Genomic DNA, 23,027 nt, shown 5'->3' with positions numbered 1-23,027 from the left:
TTGATATTGATGGAATTCATGTGATTATATGCTAATAAATATATTGATGGACTTACCTCTATTCAGTCCCAAAGGGCAGAAGTGAAAGGAGACAAAATGTCTCTGAAATATGAGTTGTAACACCATCTATTGCTATGTGTTGAGTCAGAAAATTGTTCCCATTTATTCAGAATGCTTCAGGTAAGCAATTTGTCTTCAGAATATATTGAAAATGTTTCAGATGTGCAAGGAACATGGTAAGTAATGCAGAGGAGGTAGCCCCACTGTTACTCAAAAACCACTTTACGTCATCAATGTTGCCTTACCAAGACAATTTTAGCAGCTTTTCTCTGAGAAGAGTCCCACTTGGTTGAACCAGAATTGAAAAATCTACTTTCCTCTGAGGCAAAATCCTTCTAATTCCTGTGTATTTAATTGCTGTCTATATTGAGACTACTAAGGAAAGGATTTCTTCTATAAGTAAGCATGTTGGGATTATGTGAATAAATATGGATGTTACCATCTTTGCACAAGTTTTAAAGAAACTTGTACTGTTGTTTAAGGATTGAAATTCTGATTTAACTTTGAGTAGGAAGGTTTGAATTTACCCCATTTTCATATGGAGTTTTGAGCTAGTTGAGGGAAACATTTGGCTCTGAATACTATGTGTAACATTATATATGGATTTAGAAGTTTCCAGAAGCCAATGGGTTTACCAAAATTATAGGAGTAATTTCAGAAGTCACCTAATGAATGGCATTTATTTTCCTTTTATATGTTTGATTACTTGCAATCTTCATTCATCTGTAAAGCTGGATATTATACCAGCTTTGAATCCCAGGTAGTTGAGAAACTTGAAAGATCTGAAGACTTTTCACTGTCTGTGTACTGACAATATATATCATCTTGTATTTTATGTCCATAAAGATTTTGTCACCCTTGGCAGTGGATCTGACTGAAAAGAAAGGGAAATATGGATTGATTTTTCAATATCATTGTCTCTTTCACTGTTACTGATGGACACTCTTACTGGGTACCACAGATTTTGTAGCAGTCTACCTTCTGCAATAATTTCATTTAATTGTGAATATTTGTTTCATCTCAGAGATTGCCACTGCTATAAGGTGGCATGGATTTGAATTTTATTAATAATGACTAAGTTGGGATTGATCTAAAATTGTATCTCCAGTCTATGCCCTACAAGCCTCCTTTATAGTCAGTAAGGATTAATATCTTTGAAGGATGGTACATTTAATTTTAGAGTAAATATCCCTATGGAGAGATTTGAAACTTTTTAGCAGTGCCTGAGAACTAGAGATCCTGTTGATTGTCTCCTAAAATTGTCTCCCTTTTAAGAGCATAAATAGCTTTGTTTGACTTTTAATGGTAACAATCTAATGAATTACACAGAACTGCCTGTTTTACCCTTAAAAATTCTTTGGCTGGAGGGAAATCAGAAAGAAATAAGTCTTGAAAACAGCCTTAATAATTTAGGAAACTTATATCAAATAATTGTGAAAACTTTCAGAAGATGTTTGGATAAAGGAAACCGTTGTATTCAATAAGAAAACGGCAAAGCAGCAACTTGAATTTCAGCATGCTGGTCATTGTGCTGCAGCAAATCTCAGCCCTTGATCTGTTCATTCACTGTGTCTTCTAGGCTGAAGTTGCTTATTAACCACTACAAGCTAAGCTTTTCTTTCTCTACATAATTTGTGATGACCACTAAAATAAGTAGAAATGCCTTGAAAAATTATATACTGTTCAGAAAAAGATACTTAAACCTCTATTTTTTAGAGTATTCAAAGTAATATTGATTTTACAGTGGATAGGAAACTATGAAGCCAACAAACCCCGTAATTTCTGGAGTATCCCTGAATTCATAGCAGAAACAAACCAAGAAACTAGTGTTATGTGTGAACTTTATTTGATGACTTCTTTTAAAGTCAACCACAAAAGAAGACATTTGAGAACATGTTTCTTGTCTTGATCAAGAAAAAGTACATCAGACACTTAAACTGGATCTTTAGTGATCTAAACCCATATCTGCAGTGTCTGCATGTTTCATTCTTACTGTTGTTAGCAGGATTGGTTGACTGTATTTCTACCATCTGACCAGTGAAAAATCTCACCAAATACAGTGAGAAAAGCCCCACAATAACTTCTGTACTGGCTGGATTTTTTTGAATACTGGTTTTCAGTGTTGACAAATAATTCCCTTCTAAAAGCATGAAGTACTAATTTTCTTGTGTTATTGTGCTCTGGTAAAAATGTTGTCAGCCTCACGTTTTTGAAATTTAATTTGTCAGTGAATTGCTGGGCTTTATACAGTGAGTGTAGATTGTGGCAGATTAACCTGACAGATTAGATCCTGACATTACAAAATCATGTCAGTACAAGAACTGCAAGGTATATGATGTGGGGATTGTGGTATGGTGGGCTTTCAAAAATATCACCAAGTTGTAAAAAGAAGCATTTTTAAAGACTTAATTAGATCTTAACATTCTTTTAGTCTCTTAGTTAAAAACACAGAATTCTGAAGTCACAAAGTCAGTCTATTATTGACATAGTAAAAATTAGAATCCTATAATGAACCTGGGCAATATGGAGGGTCTCAGAGGCAGAGTTTCTACATGGCTAGGAACTCCTACCTTTTTTAAGCATAAACTTATAAATGATTTGTTGGATGAAAGAGGAAGAGCTGGTGTATCAGTTGGCTTCAGCTCAGTTGTATATCCTGCAGGTGGATAAAAAGACAAGTGTGTTAGGAGAGGCCCTTATGGTAGAAATGGTAAGGACTTATTTTGTTGCAGAAGACAGTGGTGTAGTGAACTAGTTTTTTAAAATAAGTATTGAAACCAGGTGACATGAGTCAGGAGCTGTTAGGGTCATCAGAAGCCGTGGAGATCTTGCTCTGTGAAAATAGCTTAATAGTGCCTGCCTTCTTTCCACTTTCAAAAGGAAGACTAAAGGAATGTAACTCCTGTTTATAAATTTACTGGGAAAATAAGCAAAGGTAACCAGCAGAAAAGTGTTTGCTAAAGTAATACTGGGTGAAAACTATATATGAATGGATCTGACATTAATAGCTTGAAATTAGAAAAAGAGTTTCAAGATGACCTGTCACACAGAAGGAGTGTGAATAAAAACAGCAATAATCACATTACAGTATTATCACCACAATACAGTACAATACAGTCAAATATATCAATATCAATTTGTGATAGAAGCTCCGGCCTTCTGTGATGTCCGAGACAGGTCTTCAGTTCTGAGAACTTGCCAAGTTTCATATCCGTACTCTTTGTCAGAAGTCTAGGGAAAAAGCTCCAACTTCAGCTGTGCACGGCCTGGTGGTCTCATTTGTTGAGAGAAAATCAGGCATATGGGCAGGTGGGCACAGAAATGTCCATGGCTGGATAACTGTTGTTTAAAAATGTGCTTTGATTTTGTGGTTGCCCAGCTGGGCGAGCACATCAGTGTAAGTGCACCTAATCCCTCACTTCTGACATCAGTAGTGGTTTTAGGTGACAGGAAGCCTGACTCAAGCAGTGGTGAGTTTGGTCACTAGCAAAGGAAATAAAATCCCAGACTTTCACAGAATTCTACATTTTGGGTTCTCCCTTTATGCTTCCTCTTGTATGTCATGTATCACAGTCTCTGTGATTGCAGGAGGTTAGAGTTTATGCTACTGTACAATCACAGTACTGGATGTAGCCAGAAGTCCAATGTAATTCAAGAGCTATGTTAAAAATTAAAAAAAAAAAAATCTGACATAGGGAACACTAATTGTCAAAAAATCCTGCCTTAATATAATACTAGTGTTTTTTTGGTTTTTTTTTTTTTCAGGGCAGATAGAAATTAGGATTGCTGTGTAATAATTAGCTTAATAAAATCAGACCTTGTAAAAGAGTAAATTAATGTCCATTTGTACTATAGTACTGTTTTATATATTCTGATTTTATGTATTATGCTATTGAATGTAATTTGTTAGAGATGTCTAGTCCAGTAGAGTCCTGATGGATTGAGTTCTGCAAAAAATTTAGTGAATAAACTGAGAATTTCTCTCAAGTACTTGCATGAGAGAAACACTTTTTTTTATTGTTTAGCAGACATATAGGCAGAAAAAAAATATCTCAGTGTGAACTCTATTGCAATTTTCCTTTTGCAGTACTACCAATAGATTATTTTTGCATTTAATTCATGGCAATTTTATGTTGAGTGCTAACTGAAACAGAAAAGAAGAAAATTATGAGAGGTGCTTCACAGTAAGGCAGCTGTGTCGGTATTTTACTTTGTTCTTCTTTAAGAAATTTCACTGTACAATTGATAACATTGATAGAAGACATATGTTAGCTTATATAAAAGATTTGTCGTTTCAACTTAAAAACAGTAAGTTCATTAGTGGGGTGAAAATTAAATTTGTGTAAATGATTTAGCATAAAAATAAAGTTCACATAACCATTTTAAGAAATTTATTTAAATGATCAAAAACATAGACCAAGTTAATTACTTGGGCTTAATCCAATGAAAACTTCAGTGAGACTCCTAAAATATACATTTGACATCTATGTTATGCTTCTCTCTTGTGTAAAAATAATTAATTCTGTTATCTGTATTTCTGTGTTTAATATTGCTGAATATGTCGCAGGTCCCACACATTTGTTTTTATACATGCATTTCATCGACTCCTCGAAATCAGGGCAATAATTTTCAACTATTTTTTCTGGCATAAAAGAAACTCAAAATTTAATAGCTTCCAAAATATATTATTCTTTGTCTTCATTTTTGGATCAGTTTTTAAATTAAGAGATGTAATATGAACTGTTTATAGTATTATTAAACATTTTAAAATAAAAATGTTTAATTTGCAGGTCTTTTGTAACAGAGTTGCATTGACTATTTATAGCTGCAAAAATTAATGAAGTATTAATTTCTTATTTTCTTAGAGGTCTTGTTTTCATTTGTTTTGTTGGCAATTTTTCATTACACTGTAATATCAATATAGCCTGTTTGAATAGTAATTTAGGAAATGAAGTGTAGAATGATCAAAACTATAAAAAATTGCATCTCTCTAGGAAAGAAGAAAAGCTAATTACTCTAAGAAATCTGTTGAAATAATTATTTCATGCTTTTTAGTTTAACCTGTACCCAAAAGCTCAGTCTCTAATATAATTATTTTAGTATTTCTGTGTAATTTTTTGCATAAACCTTTATATTAAAACCTCATTACATTTTTCTCCAACTTTTAAAACTTTTTCTGTAGAATAAAAATCATGTCTATTCTCACCAGTCAGATTTCATAACTGTTAATTTTGCCTTTGTATGAGAGAATATTTATTATTAACTTGAAGCTTTTCACTAGAATTCTTCTACCCGAGGGCTTGAACCATCAAGCGTCTTCCGATAACTTGAATTTATAAGTAAAATGATGACTTGCTTTAAATAATACACCATGAAATTCCTTATATCTTTGTGTGATCTAATAATCCCCTCCACTCTGGGCCTGTTTTGCAAAGGTGATAATGTAAAAAATTCGGGAAAGATATGAGGTAAGCCCTAACCTTTTGATGAGAGGATGGGATAATTCCTTTGTATTTGTGCCTTGGCTGCCTGGCCAAGCTGTAGGTTTGCCCTGGGGAAGGATTTGGTGACAGTCACATTGACAGCATCATTCTCACTGCACTGTCCCAAAATGCAAATGCTTCAGTATGAAAAGGGAAGTGTGCTGGTTTAAATTCTTTGGTAACAGCAGCTGAAATTGCATTTCCTTTGAAGTTCATTAGTGTGTGTTGAGCGAAATACTTCTACGAGAATTTTACTGTGCCAGATACGTAGACTGACAAGGCTGTCTTTGCAAGAATCTCTCAGCTGCCTCAACAGCTGTAAAAATAAAAATACCACTCGCTGAGTATTAAAACTCTTAGCAGCAAATCCTTCCAGTCACTTTTGGCATGCTGAGCTTAACCAGAAGATGTTTTCACAAAATACTTAAATAAGTTATTAGAATGGTAGGTGATAAATGATGATTGAAAAGTATAAAGTTTGATTACATTGGTAGCATATTTCTAGCTTTGTTATTAAAAGGTAGGAAGTAATTAGAAGTAGGTTAATCTTTACTGCAAATCTTAACAAACGTTTGTTGTACAGAACAGCTGCTCATTCATGCAGAAAAATGACCTGTGATCTGCAAACAATTTCACGTAAGAATAATTTTGTGCAGGCCCTTCAGCTCTGTTGATTTCCCTTGGATTATCCAGCCATGTTATTGTACGTGTAGCAGTTTGCAGGATCATTTACTGAACAGATCAGTTAGTAATGCCAAGTAGCTAAAAAAGGCAAGAATGTTCAGATACTCATGGGCCTGGGGAATCATTCTAGCTCTGGCGCTTTGGGCATGCTTTTAGAAAATATGTGGGTCCTGCTGCAAATATTTGTAACTGCCACTTAAAAAGTGCACAGAAAACTTGGAATATCCTATAGAATAACAGAATTTGTAGTAACTTTGCTGTAAGGTGGTTTGCTGCTATATAGAGGAACAACTTCTGTTTGAATAATTTTGTCATATTCTGCATACATAATACATAACATAATTGCCTTGGAAAAAGATAGTATTTCTAGTATTTGTAGCAAAAAGATGGGAAGTGATCATTTAGCGAATTGCAATTAATTATCAAAAACTTGACTTGCCAGAATACATTCTTATGGTTAAATTAAAGTAGCATATTCCATAATCTGCAAGTCATTCCACATCCTCTGGAGTGTATCTGTCTTGTGCCCTTTATTTTGTGGAGAAGAATTGTACTGGCTGCTGCACCTCATACCCCAAACAATGCAAATTATACATTTACCAGGAAGACCTTAATTCCTCTCTGTGTGTTCTTCTGAGTTGAATATATTTCAATTCTAGTCCTAGATTCTACCAGAATCAATTTAAGTGGTATAGTATTTTCATAGAAAGTCTTTGACTTTTTCCATAAAACATACGATTAGGTTGTGAAGAAATAAAAATTACTTTTTATTCATTTTCCTCCTTGTTGAAAAGATAATTATTTGACATAAATAAAGTTTTGGGTTTGTTTAGTTTGTGGGTTTTCCTTTTTTTTTGTTTGGTATTGTAAATACCTTGGGCATGCAGTGCCGATTTCTTTGTGCAGTTCTGCCACCAAGACAACTCAGCCAACAGCTTCAAGTTAATGATCTTGCTGTCAATGTCTGTTGGAGTGGTTCTGTTGTTAACTTGATAAGGAAAATTTAATAGACCATACCAGTTGTGTATTGGGTAATTAAAGATTTTTCCATTCATTTTTTAAGCTGTCTGAAATGAAATTTGAAAGCAATCTTCAAGCCTGTGTATGAATTGTTCATTTTATGTTATAATACTTTATCTTTTATGGAATAAATTTGAATTATTCTATAAATACTCTTTTATATAATTTATTACTGCAAAGACAATATTTGCAGTTAATTACATTTTAATGGTAACAAGGCAATTACTTACACAGAACGGACATTTTTTTCCCCCTAAATTTTTCTTTGTTTTATAATTACTGAAGTATTTTGTAAGTAAAAGTATGATCTCTTTTGGCAATTACAAAATAAATAATTTTAGCAACTAACTATTTTTATGTATTTGACAAGATATTAATTACATATATTCAAAGAATTGGTAACAAATAAAATGGATCATTATTAATCTGTGCTAAGTTATATAGTCTTAGAGTGATTTGAACAGGAGAAAAATATTTGACAGAAGTTAAAAGTTTATAACATACATCTGCGGAGTTCTCTGAGGAAAAATTGTGTCATGGTTGTAACTATCAGGAAAAGATTTATAAAAGTACTTTAAGACAAAAATGGCTAAGCTGTTGGAAAAAAAAGTTCCTCTGAAGAAAGAATGTATAGATCACTCTCTCTACTCATATCTCAAATTGAGAATATATCGTGGGTGCATTGTATAGTACTTACGTAGCTCTTAGAAGTGACTGTTCATAGGAATGTGACATATATTTGTTATCAAAGCAAATTGTGTTTAAAATGTGTAGCATTTGGTGCTTGCAGCTGCAAAGGAAGGTATTGTACTGCAACTGAGAAACATATGAAAACTGAAGACATTTGACTTTTCTGTTATAAAAAGTAGATTTTTAAAATAAGACATTTTTAAGCAGAAACCAAGGAAAAAGACGTTTAGTCTTTATTTAGTGTCAGCTTTATTGCATGAAATCCACATTTTATAAAATGGGACTTGGTTGAAAATGTCTTTGGAAAGCTTCTTTTGAAAATATAAGTTATGAGTTAAAGAACAGATTTTATTATAAATGAGATTTCCGTGTTCATTATTAACCTATAATAGGTTTAATCTTATTTTTTAAATAATAGGTAATTTACTGTTGAAAATCTGTATGTGGAAGTAATTGATAATATAGATGTAACAATCACAAAAAAAGTGGTCTGAAATAAATTTTCTTAACTGTTTAAGCCCCACACTTGAGTTCATGGCAACAGCATAAATAAATCTGAATAAAAATCCAGAACAGAAACTGAAACTCTGATGCAGTAAGTTCTCCCTCTGAAAAGTTCTATAATTAAATGCGTGGATTTAAAATTTTATAATCTATAGATGAGATAGCAAAATTCAGAGTTCTAATTGACAGTACTGACCACAATTTAATTAAAGCTTTGCATCCTGCAATTCATTTGGAAATGAATTTCTGAGTCTAAATTTTGTTGTAATTGTCAGCCAAAAAATGAGTATTCCTGCATGAAGAATGTTCCTACAGTTTGCCTTGTGTAATGGACTTTATGTTTAGTCTTCTTTTTATTATAATAGCTATAATACCACAATAAACATCAAGAGTTCCATCTAACTCATGCTATTCATATTAGCCTTTTATATAAACTTTTTGTTTATCATCCTTCATAAAGTAAATTCCTGTACTCAAGAAGGAGTTGTAAAATCAGTGGTCTCATGTAGATACCTTCTGGAATTCTAGTAGCTGTTAATTCTGAGTAGCTGTTTTTGGGGTACTTGTAGTATTGCAAAATAATAATAGTGTGGGAGAGACTCTGAGGACATAATATATTGCAGAAGTAATTTATTTTTAAAGGAAAGCTTTCTCACTTAGGAAGTATTCTACACACAACAGAAATTAAAAATAATTTAAAAAATCCTATTGATGGATTTTAATCCATGCCAGCTACAGGGGTAAATGAAATAGATCCAAAATATAGAAAAAAAGAAATTAGGATTGTAATGGGGGAAAGACCAAGTTTGAATTTGCCTGATTTGCTAGCTATGCATTAAATAGTCTCATTTACCAGTACTTACTTACCAAAGTGTTTGCATTTGAAGATCTTTTTACTGTGACTGTAGAATTGTAGAGATTCCCTTCAGAGGAAGGACAGGCTGGAGCAAAAAAACCCCTCTTTTAACTATCTTCTTCTTGCCTAGGTGCCTGAAAGCACTTCCTCCAAACAGCAGATGAGATTGCTTTATTTTTTCATACATTGCAGATGGATGAGTAATGTTTTCTTTCACCAATGCCCAGTAATGGACTTGATTTTTTATTTTATCCTTTTTGTACAAGTATATATCTCTGTAAATGTCTGCAGTTCTCATTCCAAGATTTTTAAAAGTTTTTAACTTAGAACCCTGATTTAGCAATGAGTACCTGTATCTCTGATAAAAGTAAAATATGCTTTTAAATAAAGCTAAAAGAAACGTGGATAAAATTTTCTATATTAGCATACTGAGACATTGTAATCTGGGGAAATAGATTGAGTGTACCACATACTGGAGGATCCATTTCACATACAATTATGTAACATCCAGCAAGTCCTTGGTTTTAGGTCCTATTCTAAAAAATCAAGGCATGTGATTGTTTTAAAGTGTTGCATGTGTGATACATTTGACTGATTGCTGTGAATTTCAAGAACACATTTTTATTGTGACCTGTGCTCTTAAGATGTTTTGAAAAGTCTTAATGAGAGTGTATTAAGCAGCGAATGTTCAAATAGAATTATGTGACCAATTATATGCCTTTATATCTTAATATAATAATATATTTTCCAGAAAGCTTTCAGTGAAAATCAAGCAAATGAAGGAAAATTGGCAAAAGTCATATTGAATAACTGAGGCCAGAATTTGGCTTCTGCAGTTAGGAAGCAGGGCAAGAACAGCAATTTAATGTTTTGTTGGATTTTTTTACATTAAAAAAATTTCAATAGATTGAACTAATAACTATAGCTGTTGGTTTCATAAACACTTTTCTTACAAAATAATAATTTTTTACTTTAATTGAATTTTGGAGGTTATGGATATTGTGCTAATAGAGTATTTTTTCATACAGGTTTTCAAAACTAAACATTTTACACTGAACCAGAAATCCCATGCCTACTACTTTACTTCCAAAACCACTTAACTTTAAAGTTTTTTCCTAATATCTTTCCTGGGGAGATATCAGTTTGTTTAAACAGTCTGTCTTCTAGATAGTGGTCTGTGTTGGGCACTTGAAAACAGCACTGCAGGGCTGGGAGCCTGCAGGTCTGGAATATACTTGCATGTTTTGGTGTAATGCAACTGCCAGGTGGATTGGGCAGTCAGTTTTGGCATGGTCCAAAATCTATTGTCTTGTCTTACTGGTCAGTTACAACATGGGAATCAAGGTCTGTTTAGTATCAAAATTACCCTTGCCAGCAGGTCAGAGTAGGACATCATGATCTATCTCATGGACAGATAAAGGACTTACTACACTCTGCTTTCCAGGGTTTTGTGTTGATGTGAATCTTTTGCTTTGCAAAGAAAAGACTGCCTAGAAATGGAGCTCAAAAATATTTATATTGTTTGTCTTTATCTTTTACCTCAGACCTACTCAGAGTGTGAAGTTTTCTAGGTGAATTAATGCACTATGAAGTGTAATTGATACTGTGTGCAATCACATGACTTCTTGGACTTTTTACTTTGGTTCGTTGTCCAGAAAAACCCATCTGACAATGCTGGAGTGAAAGGTTGAGATCTCAGTGTGTTACCAGTACCTTCTATACTGCCAAACAGTGATGTATAGAAAGCACAGTAAGTGGAATTAGGCTGCCATGGACTGCAAGGCAACGTGCGTTCAAAACAGTTCATCAGTCTGAGAAAATACTTGGCACTCGTTTGTAGAAAAGCATTTTAACTTTTCGTTCAAGCATTTGTAGAAAACCTTTTAAACTGTTTTCCCTGTGGGCCTGGCGGTAAAGGACCAGTAGATAATACTTCATCTTCCATTTTGCTGAGCCAAGTACAGGGGAAGTTGGCCAGGATTTCTCAGTTGCTGCACGCCATAAAGGAGAGACCAGGAGGAGACATGTTTTATCACTTCATTTGTCTGCTTTGGAAAGCAAATACCTATACTAAAGATACGGGGAGAAAAGGGAGCTGAAAATTAGCATCAACATCAGTTTGGTCTGGCTAAGTTATTTCTACATCCACTTCTTGCAGGTATTTGTGGTCCATGCCATCATTCTGGCACTTGAGAATGAGAAGATGGAAACCCCACTATTTATTTGGTTGTTAAGGCTGATAATGTTACATATTTACAGGTTACTTTCAAATTAATGTGGTGTTTGTAATATTTTGTGCTGTTCTAGGTCAAGTAATGAAACATTATGAATCATTATCAAATCTGATCTCCAAGTAGAACACAAATTGTGGAGGGTTGAGTAGAGCATGGATTTGACTGAAAGGTTGGAGATATGCAAATCCACTTACTTTTCCTTACTGCTTAATGCTTAGACAGAGCCTTAATAATCTAAAAGTTGAAAGAATTTTGAATATGGTGTTCCTTTATCCAACAAATAATATGCACTCTTAGATTATATAATTTTTCTATATGTTTAAAAGTGGCACAGGAAAGAGACTCTTACTCCTTTGCTCCTAAAATATTTGTTTCTTGGCAGGAGTTGTCTGAATGTATAGCAGATGTACTAAATATAATCTGGCTATGACTTAATGCAGCACACATGCAGAGAATGAAAATAACATTAATATGATTTGCATTTTTAATTAGGACCTTTGTGCAAGAGGAAGACTATTCTGGTTATGGCTACTTATTCTGTGATATAAATAGAACTTCTGAGTTTCCAGGACTGTCTGTCTGGCAAAGTTCATATGACCCCAGTTTGTGATTCAAGACTCCTGAAAAGAATGTCCTTGCTAACATTTATTCTGTATTTTTGTTAACAGGAGGAATGCTTTTTGAATTTAGAAGCTCCTATTGCAAGAGTATGTGGCTATGACACTCCCTTCCCTCACATCTTTGAGCCTTTCTACATCCCAGACAAATGGAAATGCTATGATGCTCTTAGAAGAATGATTAACTACTGAGCAATAGTACAGGTGAGGAATAACAGCTTGTACTGACAGGTTACCTGCAAGGGTTCTGACAGAATTACTGTAAGGTTTGGGCCTATAGTACTACTTGTTTATTTAATTAATTTTTTCATTATTACATTATTTATTTAATTTATTCGTTTATTTAGTTATTTTTAATAAGATTTGCCTCTTACAGCTTTGGGCCTTCAGTCTTAAAGGCATTTGAATATTTTTGAGTACTGCCATTGAAATCAGTGTTTAAAATTAATTACCTTGCTTAATCAATTTGAATATTAAGTGTCTTGAATCTTGAGAAGTGAAAAGAGTACAAAGCAAAGGGTGAAAAGAATACTTATGCAGAGAATATATTTTAATCTCTATTAGAATACTCAAGAGTTACTTCGTAGGCAAACCACAGTGTTAAATTTTATAATTTTTCACTCCTCAGTGTAGCCTGTAATCCTGCAACGTACAAATAACACCCAATTTACTCTGAATATTGGCTCTGTGTTGTAAACACACATAAACCACTGGAAATAATGTGAAGCATCTGTAGTGTCTTACAGTTCTGTTGAAGTACTATTGTTTAATATTTATTAAAAAATTATTTTTCTTTACGGTCTTCAATGTAATTTAATCATGCTTGAAGATTTCTGTTTACAGAGTACAAAGAGTGTGAAATAATACATATTCCTGTGTCTGTTACTCGCAGTCTGTAACATCTTGTGTTTCATTATAATATTATACTAAGTAACATTTGACTGTGGAGTGGGCTGATGAGGATTTAGAATTGTGCTGTGGGGGAACTTCTGGTGTATAATGATCAAAGTTTAACAGTTTAGAAAATGTGTTAACAAAATGTATTCTGTGTTTCCTTTAACTGAACAAAGTAACCTGGTTTTTGAGATACAGTCTTGATGGATCTTGTCCATGAGAAATGAGAAGAAGAAAACAACAGAAACTATAATGGACATGCAAGGAATTTTTAGCTGTTGACACCCAAGACAGGAGGGCCAAGGTGGGCCCTAAATGACGGGTGCCATCTTCTGTCTGTTTTACCTCTACATGAAACTGTGAAGTAAATTTAGAGGCATGGATAGAAGGTTACCAATACCATAATGTTAAACCCCTCCCCACATCAAATCAGAATGATACTTCCTATTCGTCTATGCCATTCTCCGATCCATCCCAAACAAACTAGGAGGTGTACTAGCCTTAGCCGCCTCAATCCTCGTCCTGTTCCTCACTCCATTACTACACACATCAAAACTGCGATCAATAACTTTCCACCCTCTATCAAAAATCTTATTCTGAACTCTAGTTGCTAACATCCTCATTCTAACCTGAGTAGGCAGCCAACCAGTAGAACACCCATTCATCATCATTGGCCAACAAGCCTCATTCACTTACTTCACAATCATCCTAGTTTTATTCCCCCTTGCAGCCGCCCTAGAAAATAAAATACTCAAACTCTAATTAACTCTAATAGTTTATAAAAACATTGGTCTTGTAAGTCAAAGATTGAAGACTAAACTCCTTCTTAGAGTTACCCCACCACCCTGTCTCAGGAAGAAAGGATTCAAACCCTCATCTCCAACTCCCAGAGTTGCTTTCAGGAGATGTTTTTGTTTCTGCTCTGTTTGTTTCCTTCAAAAGCAGAGTTTGTGTATGAGAAATGGGATTGCTACCAGTGATGCAGTTTCTGCAAAAAATAATGTAGTTCTACTTTTTCATACATAAAAATGGCTTATTACTGACATACCAGAGCATTTCATAGAATCACAGAATATGCTGAATTGGAAGGGAACCATCAGGATCATTGGGTCCAACTCCTGGCCCTGGGGAAGACATCCCAAGAGTCCCATCATGTACCTAAGATTGTTGTCCCAAATGCTTCTTAAACTCTTTCATGTTGGTGCTATGATCGCTTCTCTAAGTTTCCTGTTCCAATGCCCAGTCACCCTCTGGGTGAAGAACCTTTTCCTGATATCCAACCTAAACCTTCCCTGACTCAGCTTCATGCTGTTTCCTTTAGTCCTGCCTTATAATGAGAGTGAAGAGATCAGTGCCTGCCCCTCCTCTTCCCCTCACAAGGAAGCTGTAACTGCAGTGAGGTCTCCCCTCAGTCTCCTCCAGGCTGAACACTCAGCCACTCCTCACACAGATTCCCCTCAAGGCCTTCCCCATCTTTGTTGCCCTCCTTGGACACTCTCTGATAGTTTAATGTCTTTCTTACATTGTGGTGCCCCGAACTGCCCCCAGTACTCGAGGTGAGGCTGCCCCAGTGCAGAGCAGAGCAGGACAATCCCCTCCCTTGCCCAGCTGGTGATGCAGTTCTTAGTGCATCTCATTTCCTTGGAATTAAAAGTAAAGCTGTTTTCGGACCTGTCATATTTTTTGTAGAATATGTAATCAGTGCTCTTCTTTTTATAACAGTTGTCCTTGCCTTTGTTCTGGGTTGAAGTAACCCCACTAAAGATTTATTTCCTCTTTTGTTTGGCACCTCTGTAGCAAAGTCAGGGTATCTTACATAAGGAGAATGGTTTGGTTGTATCTGTTCCTCGAGGCAAGTTACTGGCTCATGCTAGATAGCCTCTGATTTGTTCCTTTTCAGAGGAAACCAAAGGACCAAACCTTTGGTCCTCTATAAAAAAGGGGGACAAACTGAGGGCATTTGTTTGTTCAGAGACTTAGTTAACCCCCTGTTCCTCTGTAGGATGGTAAAGTGAGGGAAAAATGGGTTCTGAGATTGCATTGAATTTGCGCACAGCCCAATTTCGACACTGGAAATCCACACTAACCCTGGTCTAAAAAATTTGCCTGGACTTAGCATGTTAAGGAGCAGGTTTATTAGAGGTTGTCTGAAAAACAGTGTCAAGACACAGAAAACTCTGCTTTCTGCTTTGTCTAACAAAACACCCAGATGTTGAGGCCCATAGCACCATATATTTTGGTTGGTGTGACTACATGTTAGTGTCACAGAATGAGCTGCTCAAAGTTTTTCTGTGTTTTTCTATGAGAGAACATTAATGTTCCTTGTTGTAAGGCACATTTCAGGGGAGTATTCCCTTATTTTTCTGTCTGCTATATATTGGTCTTACATACTTGACACAGCAGTTGCAACAGACCTCCATTCTGCTGTCAACTCCACTGAGTTTGCCTGTAAGGTAGCTCACTTATGTTTCTAAGAAATTAAAGGATTGCTTTATATTTGCTTATTTTTGTACTCATGGTAGCATTTGTTACTTGCCATTGGTACAATGATGGATTTAAGTGTTCCAAACCATCTCATATGTTGTTCTAAGAAATGGTTATACAGTTTGTGTGGATTTGAGCACAGCCAGTCCTTCTGGATGTTAGAGGGGTTGGGCCCCTTCATGTCCTACTGTTGGAGAGGCAGGGCAGCTAGGATTTCCCTGAGGTGGAGATGGGTGTAGGGTTGGCTTTTGAGTTACAAAAATGGTCAAGCTGGTGTTGTGGTTTAACCCCAGCTGGCAACACAGCTCCACACAGCCTCTCTCATTTCCCCCCAGTGGGATAGGGGAGAAAGAACTAGAAAAGTAAAAATATCTGGGTACTGTGGTTAATAATTTCTAAAGTTAGCAATGTTATCTTAATGTACATTTAGTTTTGTTCAGCCTATGTTGACAGCATCTCATACACAGGTAGTTGCTTATCTTGAGTTTGTCAGTACAGATGGATTTCCTGTGTAAAGACAGTGTTTGTTAATGTGTCCTGTGTACCTCGCCAACGAGACAGGCAAGAGCAAAGTCTCTCTTTCAGCAGCTCCTCAGTTATTAAAATTTCTAGCTATGTTAAGTATATGAGAAATAGCTTCCAGATAGGCAGCTGTGTTCCAGATAACTCTCTGTAGTTGGAAAACAGATAAAGATAAAAATGCGGTGAGATTAGGATGGATATACATTTCCTGGGTAAATGGAACAGTGTCTGGCTGTTTGTTTGAGGGAAAAAACCCTAAAAGAAGAAACAGAAGATAGCCATGAAACCAAAGAAAATAGTGACAAGATTTATGAAATATGCTCTTGTTCATAAATACCTTGAAGGCTGACTGTAGCATCGAAATGGCAAGTATTTAAGTGCATTTCTGTTAATTTTGCAGCTTTTACTACCACATTTGCATATTTTGTTTTCTTGTCAAATTCTGAATTTTAAAGCTAGGTTTCACTTTACCTCCATAAGAGTGTGTGTGTTCATGGAGAGCCACTGTTACTCATACAAACCTACTCTCTAAAAATGCAGCACACTGAACTTCATTGCAGAACTATTGTATGAGAAATTTAATCTTGGTGCTTAAAGGTTAGGTGATGTTAGGGGATCTTATGGGACTGGTTTAAATTTATTTTTCCTTCCAAGCATGCAGTTGAAATTGGTTGTGCTGGGAAACAGGAAGGGACCTGGAAGGTACTTTAGTTAGTAATTGTGTCTTCCTTGCACTCCTGGCTGTTTGGCAGGACTTCATACAGGTTAGCTTGAGGACAGGACAACTGTACTTCCTCTCCCTGTTTGGTAAATAAGATATGAGAGACTGTGCAAGATCTTTTTAACCTGGGACTAACAACCTGTTTCTTTCAATACATAAATCAAAAATGTGGCAGACAAGACTGCCTGCTTAATAAGAGCTATCTGTAACCCACTAGAATAAACAACCTCCAGAAACTTGAGTAGGACACAACATTCCTGGTTTATAATCCTTTCCTTCTGGATGACAAAAATCATACAGGTGGTCAGTGAATCATGTCTTTCTTACAAGTGAGTAGTCCACATATAAGATACCACTCTACTAGAGCTATGAGTTAGACTGTTAGTATGGCTGCTGCAAATCTATACTTGCATTCAGACATTGCTGAGAACTCAAGCAAGATCAATAATGAAATTATCTTAAAAAAATCCCTGTAAACAGGAAAGGTGTTGCCTATAGTTTCTTTACCAGACCCCTCTTCTCTGTAATAGTAGAATGAGACTATATCTAGTAGAAAAAATACAAAACATTTAATGCTGAACATTCTAGAGTAGGAGGGAAGGTAGTTCATCTTATATTTCTTTGAGTAAATGGCAATAATTAGTGGTGTGCTGTGCTGAATCTAGGTATCATTTGCAGCATTTCTAATTTCTGTGGGTCTACCCAGGCAGACATGAAATAGTATTTAATACAAAATCAGTAAGTAATTGATAGTAATTTGTTTTAATTCATACACCTTGAAGTTAGGACATTATGAATTTAAAAACTAAGATTACCCTGGAGTGAGCTGTCTGTTTAATGTGCAGATATTAGTTTCAGTCTTCACATTTATAATTTATTTTGTCATCTTTTTCTGCAGAGAGGAGAAGAACAACAGGGAAATACAGAAGCTGCCTTCAAAACTCTTGACATTTAATCAGATCTTTTGGGTTTGGAATTTACATAGCAGACTTTTCTTTTAACTCAGCTATCCTAAATGTTCATCTTGGCTATTCTTCAGCAAGTTCAAATTTTCCTTATTATGAAATCAGTGATGGGCAGGTGATTGTTACAGTAAGTACTTTCAGATGTATTCAGAGATATTCCAGATGTTGAATGAAAATTGCACATTGCCGTGCTTCACTAGGCTACATCTAGACTTCACTGTGTAAATATTAGAAGCAGAATTTTATTCAATAAAACATGTTATGCTCATGTAGTCTCTTCGTTTTGCTATTGTTTTGGAAGAACCCAAAGAAGTTATTTGAATGTGACTGTTTTCAACACAATAAACCTTACACAGCCAGACCAACTTGTGTGATAGAGACCTGCTTTAGCTGGTGGCATCAGTGTTTTACTTGAGTGGCTTCATGCAAAATAGTCCCTAATACTTGATTTCCCTTTCTGCATTTTTCTTGAGAGGGGAGGAGAGCTTTCTTTGCCTTGTTGCTGTGAGGGAGAGGCTTAATTGGTACATCTTTGCTGCAATATCCTTCCTTCTAGAATTGGAATGTGTTTGCTATTAAGCAGCTAGGCAAAAAACAATTCCTCTTCTTTTTGCCTGCTTTGGTCTCTGTACAAATCAATCTCATGCTGCATTGCTTCTTACTGAATAGGGGAAGAACTGGGGGGGGTTGAGGAGATGGAGGGCTGTAGCCAGATAATCACATTTCTGTGATTGTTCAGGAGGGTCTTTCTCAGAGAAAGAAGAATACCTTTGTACACAAACCTGCTCAGGACAATCCTCAAGGAGACAGGTAAAACACACCAGGGAGGAACTTGAGGGGGATAATTTCACATTCAGTATCAGTGGATCTATGGGAAGTGCTAAACTGTTATCTTTTCAGGTCTTACCATTTTGTGTAAGATTCTGTCTTCACAGTTTGTACACTCCCTAAAGAATTTCACACTTGATAATGAAGCTAGTTCTTAATGTATCCAGTCAAAATGAGATTGTTGTCAAATTGTGTAAGTCTCCTGTAAATGCCATGTATAGAACTTGTTTATTGTCTGAAGTAAGATAGGTGCATTACATACTTTATATTTTTTTGTGCTGGATGGAAGCTATTTTGGTCATATGAAGAAAAATCGTTTTAAAAATTATTTCTGTCTTTGTAAAAAATTAATAGATATTTTAGTAACTGTCTCCTAAAAATGTACTGTTACTGTATTTCAAAGCATATAAAATAGATGCAATTATAGTACTGCCTTAGTAAAATGTACTTTGGTAATTAATAGCCTTAACAAAATATACTTTGTATTTACAGTTTTCACAGAAAAAAGTGATTTCTAATGTAGTGCAAAGCTTAAATTCAAGTTTCCTGTATTGATATTTGAAATAATATATTTCTTAATAAAGGTGTAGAAAATATTTGCTCTTAATGTGGACTGCTACAATCCAATTTAGGGGCAGGTTTTGTGTTTTCGGTGACTGGTGTTGTGTTGGTTTTAATAGTATAAAAATTGTTCCTTTCTCCTCTGTTTGGGGTAATAGAATATTTTTCCCTGACAAACATGGATTAGTGTTCTTTAGGAGGTGCTGCCTCCAAAAGCCTGCCTAGATGGCAGTATTCACTCACATAACCCGTGCTCAAGGATGGAGGCTGTTTAAGTGCGTGCTACGGAAAAATGACTTACAGTACTAAACTGGATGGGAAGGTGTATGCTGGTACATACAAATAACTGTTTCTTATTAAGTTTCCTAATAATAAAATCCAAAGACAAGTCATATTTTCTGGGTTTTAACCAGTTAGGTCTCCTAATTTTATTCTCAGATTTAACCTGGGCAATGATTGTTTCACACTAAGTAACTCCTAAAGGAAAAATCATGTCACTACTCCTTGCTAATAGTCCAGAAAATTGGTAATCTACCTAATCATGCTCATTTAACACCAATTTTTGTAAATACTTATGGTACAAAGTTAATTGCTGGGTCCTGAGATCTTCACTGAAAGGGTTTTCAAATATTGGAAGAGCTGCAGGGAAATAGGGGAGTCACCATGCCTGGAGGTTTTTAAAAGGTATGTAGCTTTGATATTAGGAGTATGGTTTAGTGGTGGACTTGGTTGTGCCAGGTTAATGATTGAACTGGGATGATCTTAGAGGTCTTTTCCAGCCTAAGTTATTCTATTATTCTATGAAAGACCTACACAGCCCTCCTGGGACCCCAGATTTATTAACTGGAGATGAAAGACTTGTATCCTCTTCTGTCATCTAGCTCACTTAAGATTGTAGTGCCATAACAACCTCACAGTAATAAACAGTGCGCTGATTATATAAAAATTGGACTTAAATCATTAGAGGTATTCTTCCTCGTGGAAGTGCATGTGTTTGTAAGAGGATTAGCCAGTAGTACATTCTCACTGCAGTAGCCAGGAGCCTTGACACAATGACCTTCTGCTCCTACAGTCTGATAATCAATTCTGAGCCCATTAATCTTTCCAGACAGATTTCTTGCTCCCTTAGCTAAAACCCGGTGTTCCTGGTACACTGGTATACTACAGAAGCTCTGTTCTAGCCACATAACTTCAGAGGCAGCAACTGAAAGGAATCCATTCAGCAAGCTGGCAGAGATTGTTATCACAGCAGCTCATGGGGTTCAGTGAGCATTATATGTTCATAACAAAATAAGCTGACACAGTCTGTAAGCTCTGCCAGATTTCAGCAGACCTGAAATAAGGATGCAATTCTTTTGTAGCTCTTTTTCAGCTTAGCTGCTCTGCAAGATACACATTGATTAGATATGGGAGGGCTACAGCTGACTTCAGAATGAAACATGATTTTTAGAACTTAGTTCAGTTGCTTGTGCTTTGGCATCAAGTACCATTTGAGGCACCCTGGGGTATCCTGCATGGTCTCCATGTCTCCAGCTGCTGCTTCCATAGGTCCTATGTGGTATCTGCCAACCCCCTGTGTATCTTGGGTGCCTCAGGGCATCTCAAATAGCATAGATGCTGGCATTCAGGCATCTAAATGGAGCCCTTTGTTTTCTAGAACTTTGGATAGCTGATGTCTGACTGTTTTTCTGTGAGCTTGCATAAAATGCCAGCAATGAGATTGGTCTATTCCTTGATTTTCCAGGTAAATTGGGCAAATCCTCAGTATGTATGTAAGGTGGGATACATGATGTTGTGTGTGAAAGAAAGTATCATCTCCTAGGTGATGGGCTGATGCTGCACTGGCCTGTTGGTTCCCCAAGGAGAATAATTTAGAGCAAAACCCCAGCCTTGGAACTGTTACCTGGCTGGAGTTGGTTGCCATATGTCACAAGGTTTCTGATGATTATCTGAAGGTAACGGGGAAAGGACCTAGTTCTATTTCAGTAAAACCATGAGCAACAGGAGTGAGTTAATGGGAGATGAGTCCCCTTGCTTTCTGTAGGCTCTGTGTGGGATTCAACTCAGGATTAAGCCACCTAAATGTGTCTGGATTTAGGTGTGTATGACTGAGCAGAGCAGTTGAGCTGGTACTAAGTTCCTTTAAGGTAATCTTGACTCATTCTGCAGGCTGAACTGACTCCATTGACTGGTCTCTGCATGGTGCCACATTAGGTGCTGTAAGGTGTCCTGCCTGGCCCTCAGCTGCTTGTCTGGAAAGGTTCAAGTCTCCCATCAGTGCTTGGTCACACCTGCTGTACTCAAGGTACATCTTTCACCATGCTCAAAGTCATCTGGGGCATCATTGCTAAATGTCTGGGCAACAATTCCCCAGTGGCTGTGGCTGCCATGGGATCACAGCCCAAAGGTAGGCATTAGATTCTTAACTTCAGACAAAATTTCTCATTCTATGCTTTTGGCAGAAGGGATAGAATGGAGAGGAGGCACATGAAGTGTTTTGAGGATGCTGGGGCCATGGACTAAGTGGTGTAAGAAGCTGGGGGAGGATGATCTGTCCTTCAGTCCAGCTGCTACAAGCAGCATTGGCCTAATCCATACTTCAGGTCATGTAAGTCATCCCTAGCCCTCTAACAGAAAGAACTAAACCTCCTGATGAGCAATACCAATTAATTTGATCAGCTGCCTATTTTCATATTTCAAGGGCACTACTGAAGCAACCCCAGCCTTGGTTTTATATTACTTGCTTTGAAATTGCTTTATGGTCTTTGGTGAGGTTTTTAAACCCTATTTTTTGTCTGCCAAAATAATTCTGCTACTCTAAGAGCAGAAACTAGTGTCTGGTCTTGCTCATGTAGGTCTGTGGCTAACTGTTCTACAGCTGATAGTAATGTGCCACCAGTGTCTCATAAGGCATCCCTGTTGATTCCTGTGTGTAATTAATTACTTTTATATGGTAATTAAATCATCCCTGTTTACTTGCACTCTGCTTGCAGCTGAGTACTTGCTGAAAAGAGAAATTGTTTGACTTGCCTGTGGTTGCTCTCTTGCAGCATTGGTGAGCTCTGCCCTGCCTGAGCCGCTGTTGGTTCCAGGTGTGAGTAGTCTCTGGCAGTTCTGAGACTGACCCGGGCTGCAGACGGGACTTTGTGGATGCTAAAGCTGATGTAGCCCCTTCCCCTCTGCTGGCCTGCAGTCTCAGCTGATGCAGCCCCTTCCCCTCTGCTGCCCTGCCAGTCTCAGCCGTGCTGGGGGCTCCAGGCAGCCCTGCCGAGGCTATGGCCGGCGAAGGGCGCTGTGGCTGTGCCGAGCTGTGGCTGTGCCGAGCTGTGCCTGTGGGACCCCAGGTACCTCTGGTTTGGCGGGGGCAGCAGAGGGTGCAGAGCCCTGCCCTGTGGGAGCTGCGACAGCGGCACCGCTCAGGTCAGTGAGCCAGGAACGGGCTCTGGCACGGCTGGAGCAGCGCATCCAGGCAGGTCTCAGTGGCAGCTGCACAGGGGAGATATTAGAGATTGTGTTTCAGTGATGACCTGGGACCTGACAGGCACTGTGTGACTCCAAGCCTGCCTGCATTTGCAGTGCACAGTGTTCCACATGCAGCTCGGCTGTCTCACACTTGTTTGCTAGTCTAGGGGTTTGCAAGAAGGGGCAAACACAGATATGTTAAAAATTTTTGGATGGTTTGTGCAGGAGGTGCAGACAAGGTGCCCTAAGCAGGACCTGTGGCAGTAACATGGTGCTGTGTGCTTTTCTCTACTATCCAGCCTGCTACAGGGTAGTGCCTCAAGTCTAAGCATAAGATGATTGAGATGTGTGTGTCACATAATAAATTGTTTTGGCCTCAGGAATTTTCAAAGATGCCTCTCAAGAGAGTGGTGAGGCAGTGGAGGAACAAAGTGCAGCCTTG

General features: G+C 36.9%; 1 protein-coding gene across 1 annotated transcript in view; it reads left to right on the top strand.

The window, feature by feature from the left end:
• BCKDHB (branched chain keto acid dehydrogenase E1 subunit beta) overlaps nucleotides 1–18,006 on the top strand; it is a 109,596-nt gene extending 91,590 nt beyond the window's left edge. The window contains exons 10-11 of the mRNA XM_059468572.1: nucleotides 12,200–12,352; nucleotides 17,668–18,006. Coding sequence (XP_059324555.1) covers nucleotides 12,200–12,340 — 141 coding nt within the window. The 3' untranslated portion in view covers nucleotides 12,341–12,352; nucleotides 17,668–18,006. The remainder of the gene's footprint in view (nucleotides 1–12,199; nucleotides 12,353–17,667) is intronic.
• Nucleotides 18,007–23,027: the final 5,021 nt, after the last annotated feature.

This window comes from Ammospiza nelsoni, chromosome 3, assembly GCF_027579445.1.
Source record: "Ammospiza nelsoni isolate bAmmNel1 chromosome 3, bAmmNel1.pri, whole genome shotgun sequence".
Lineage (NCBI taxonomy): Eukaryota > Metazoa > Chordata > Aves > Passeriformes > Passerellidae > Ammospiza > Ammospiza nelsoni.
The sequence above is the reverse complement of the archived record's forward strand: the minus strand, read 5'-3'. Positions and strand labels throughout refer to the sequence as shown.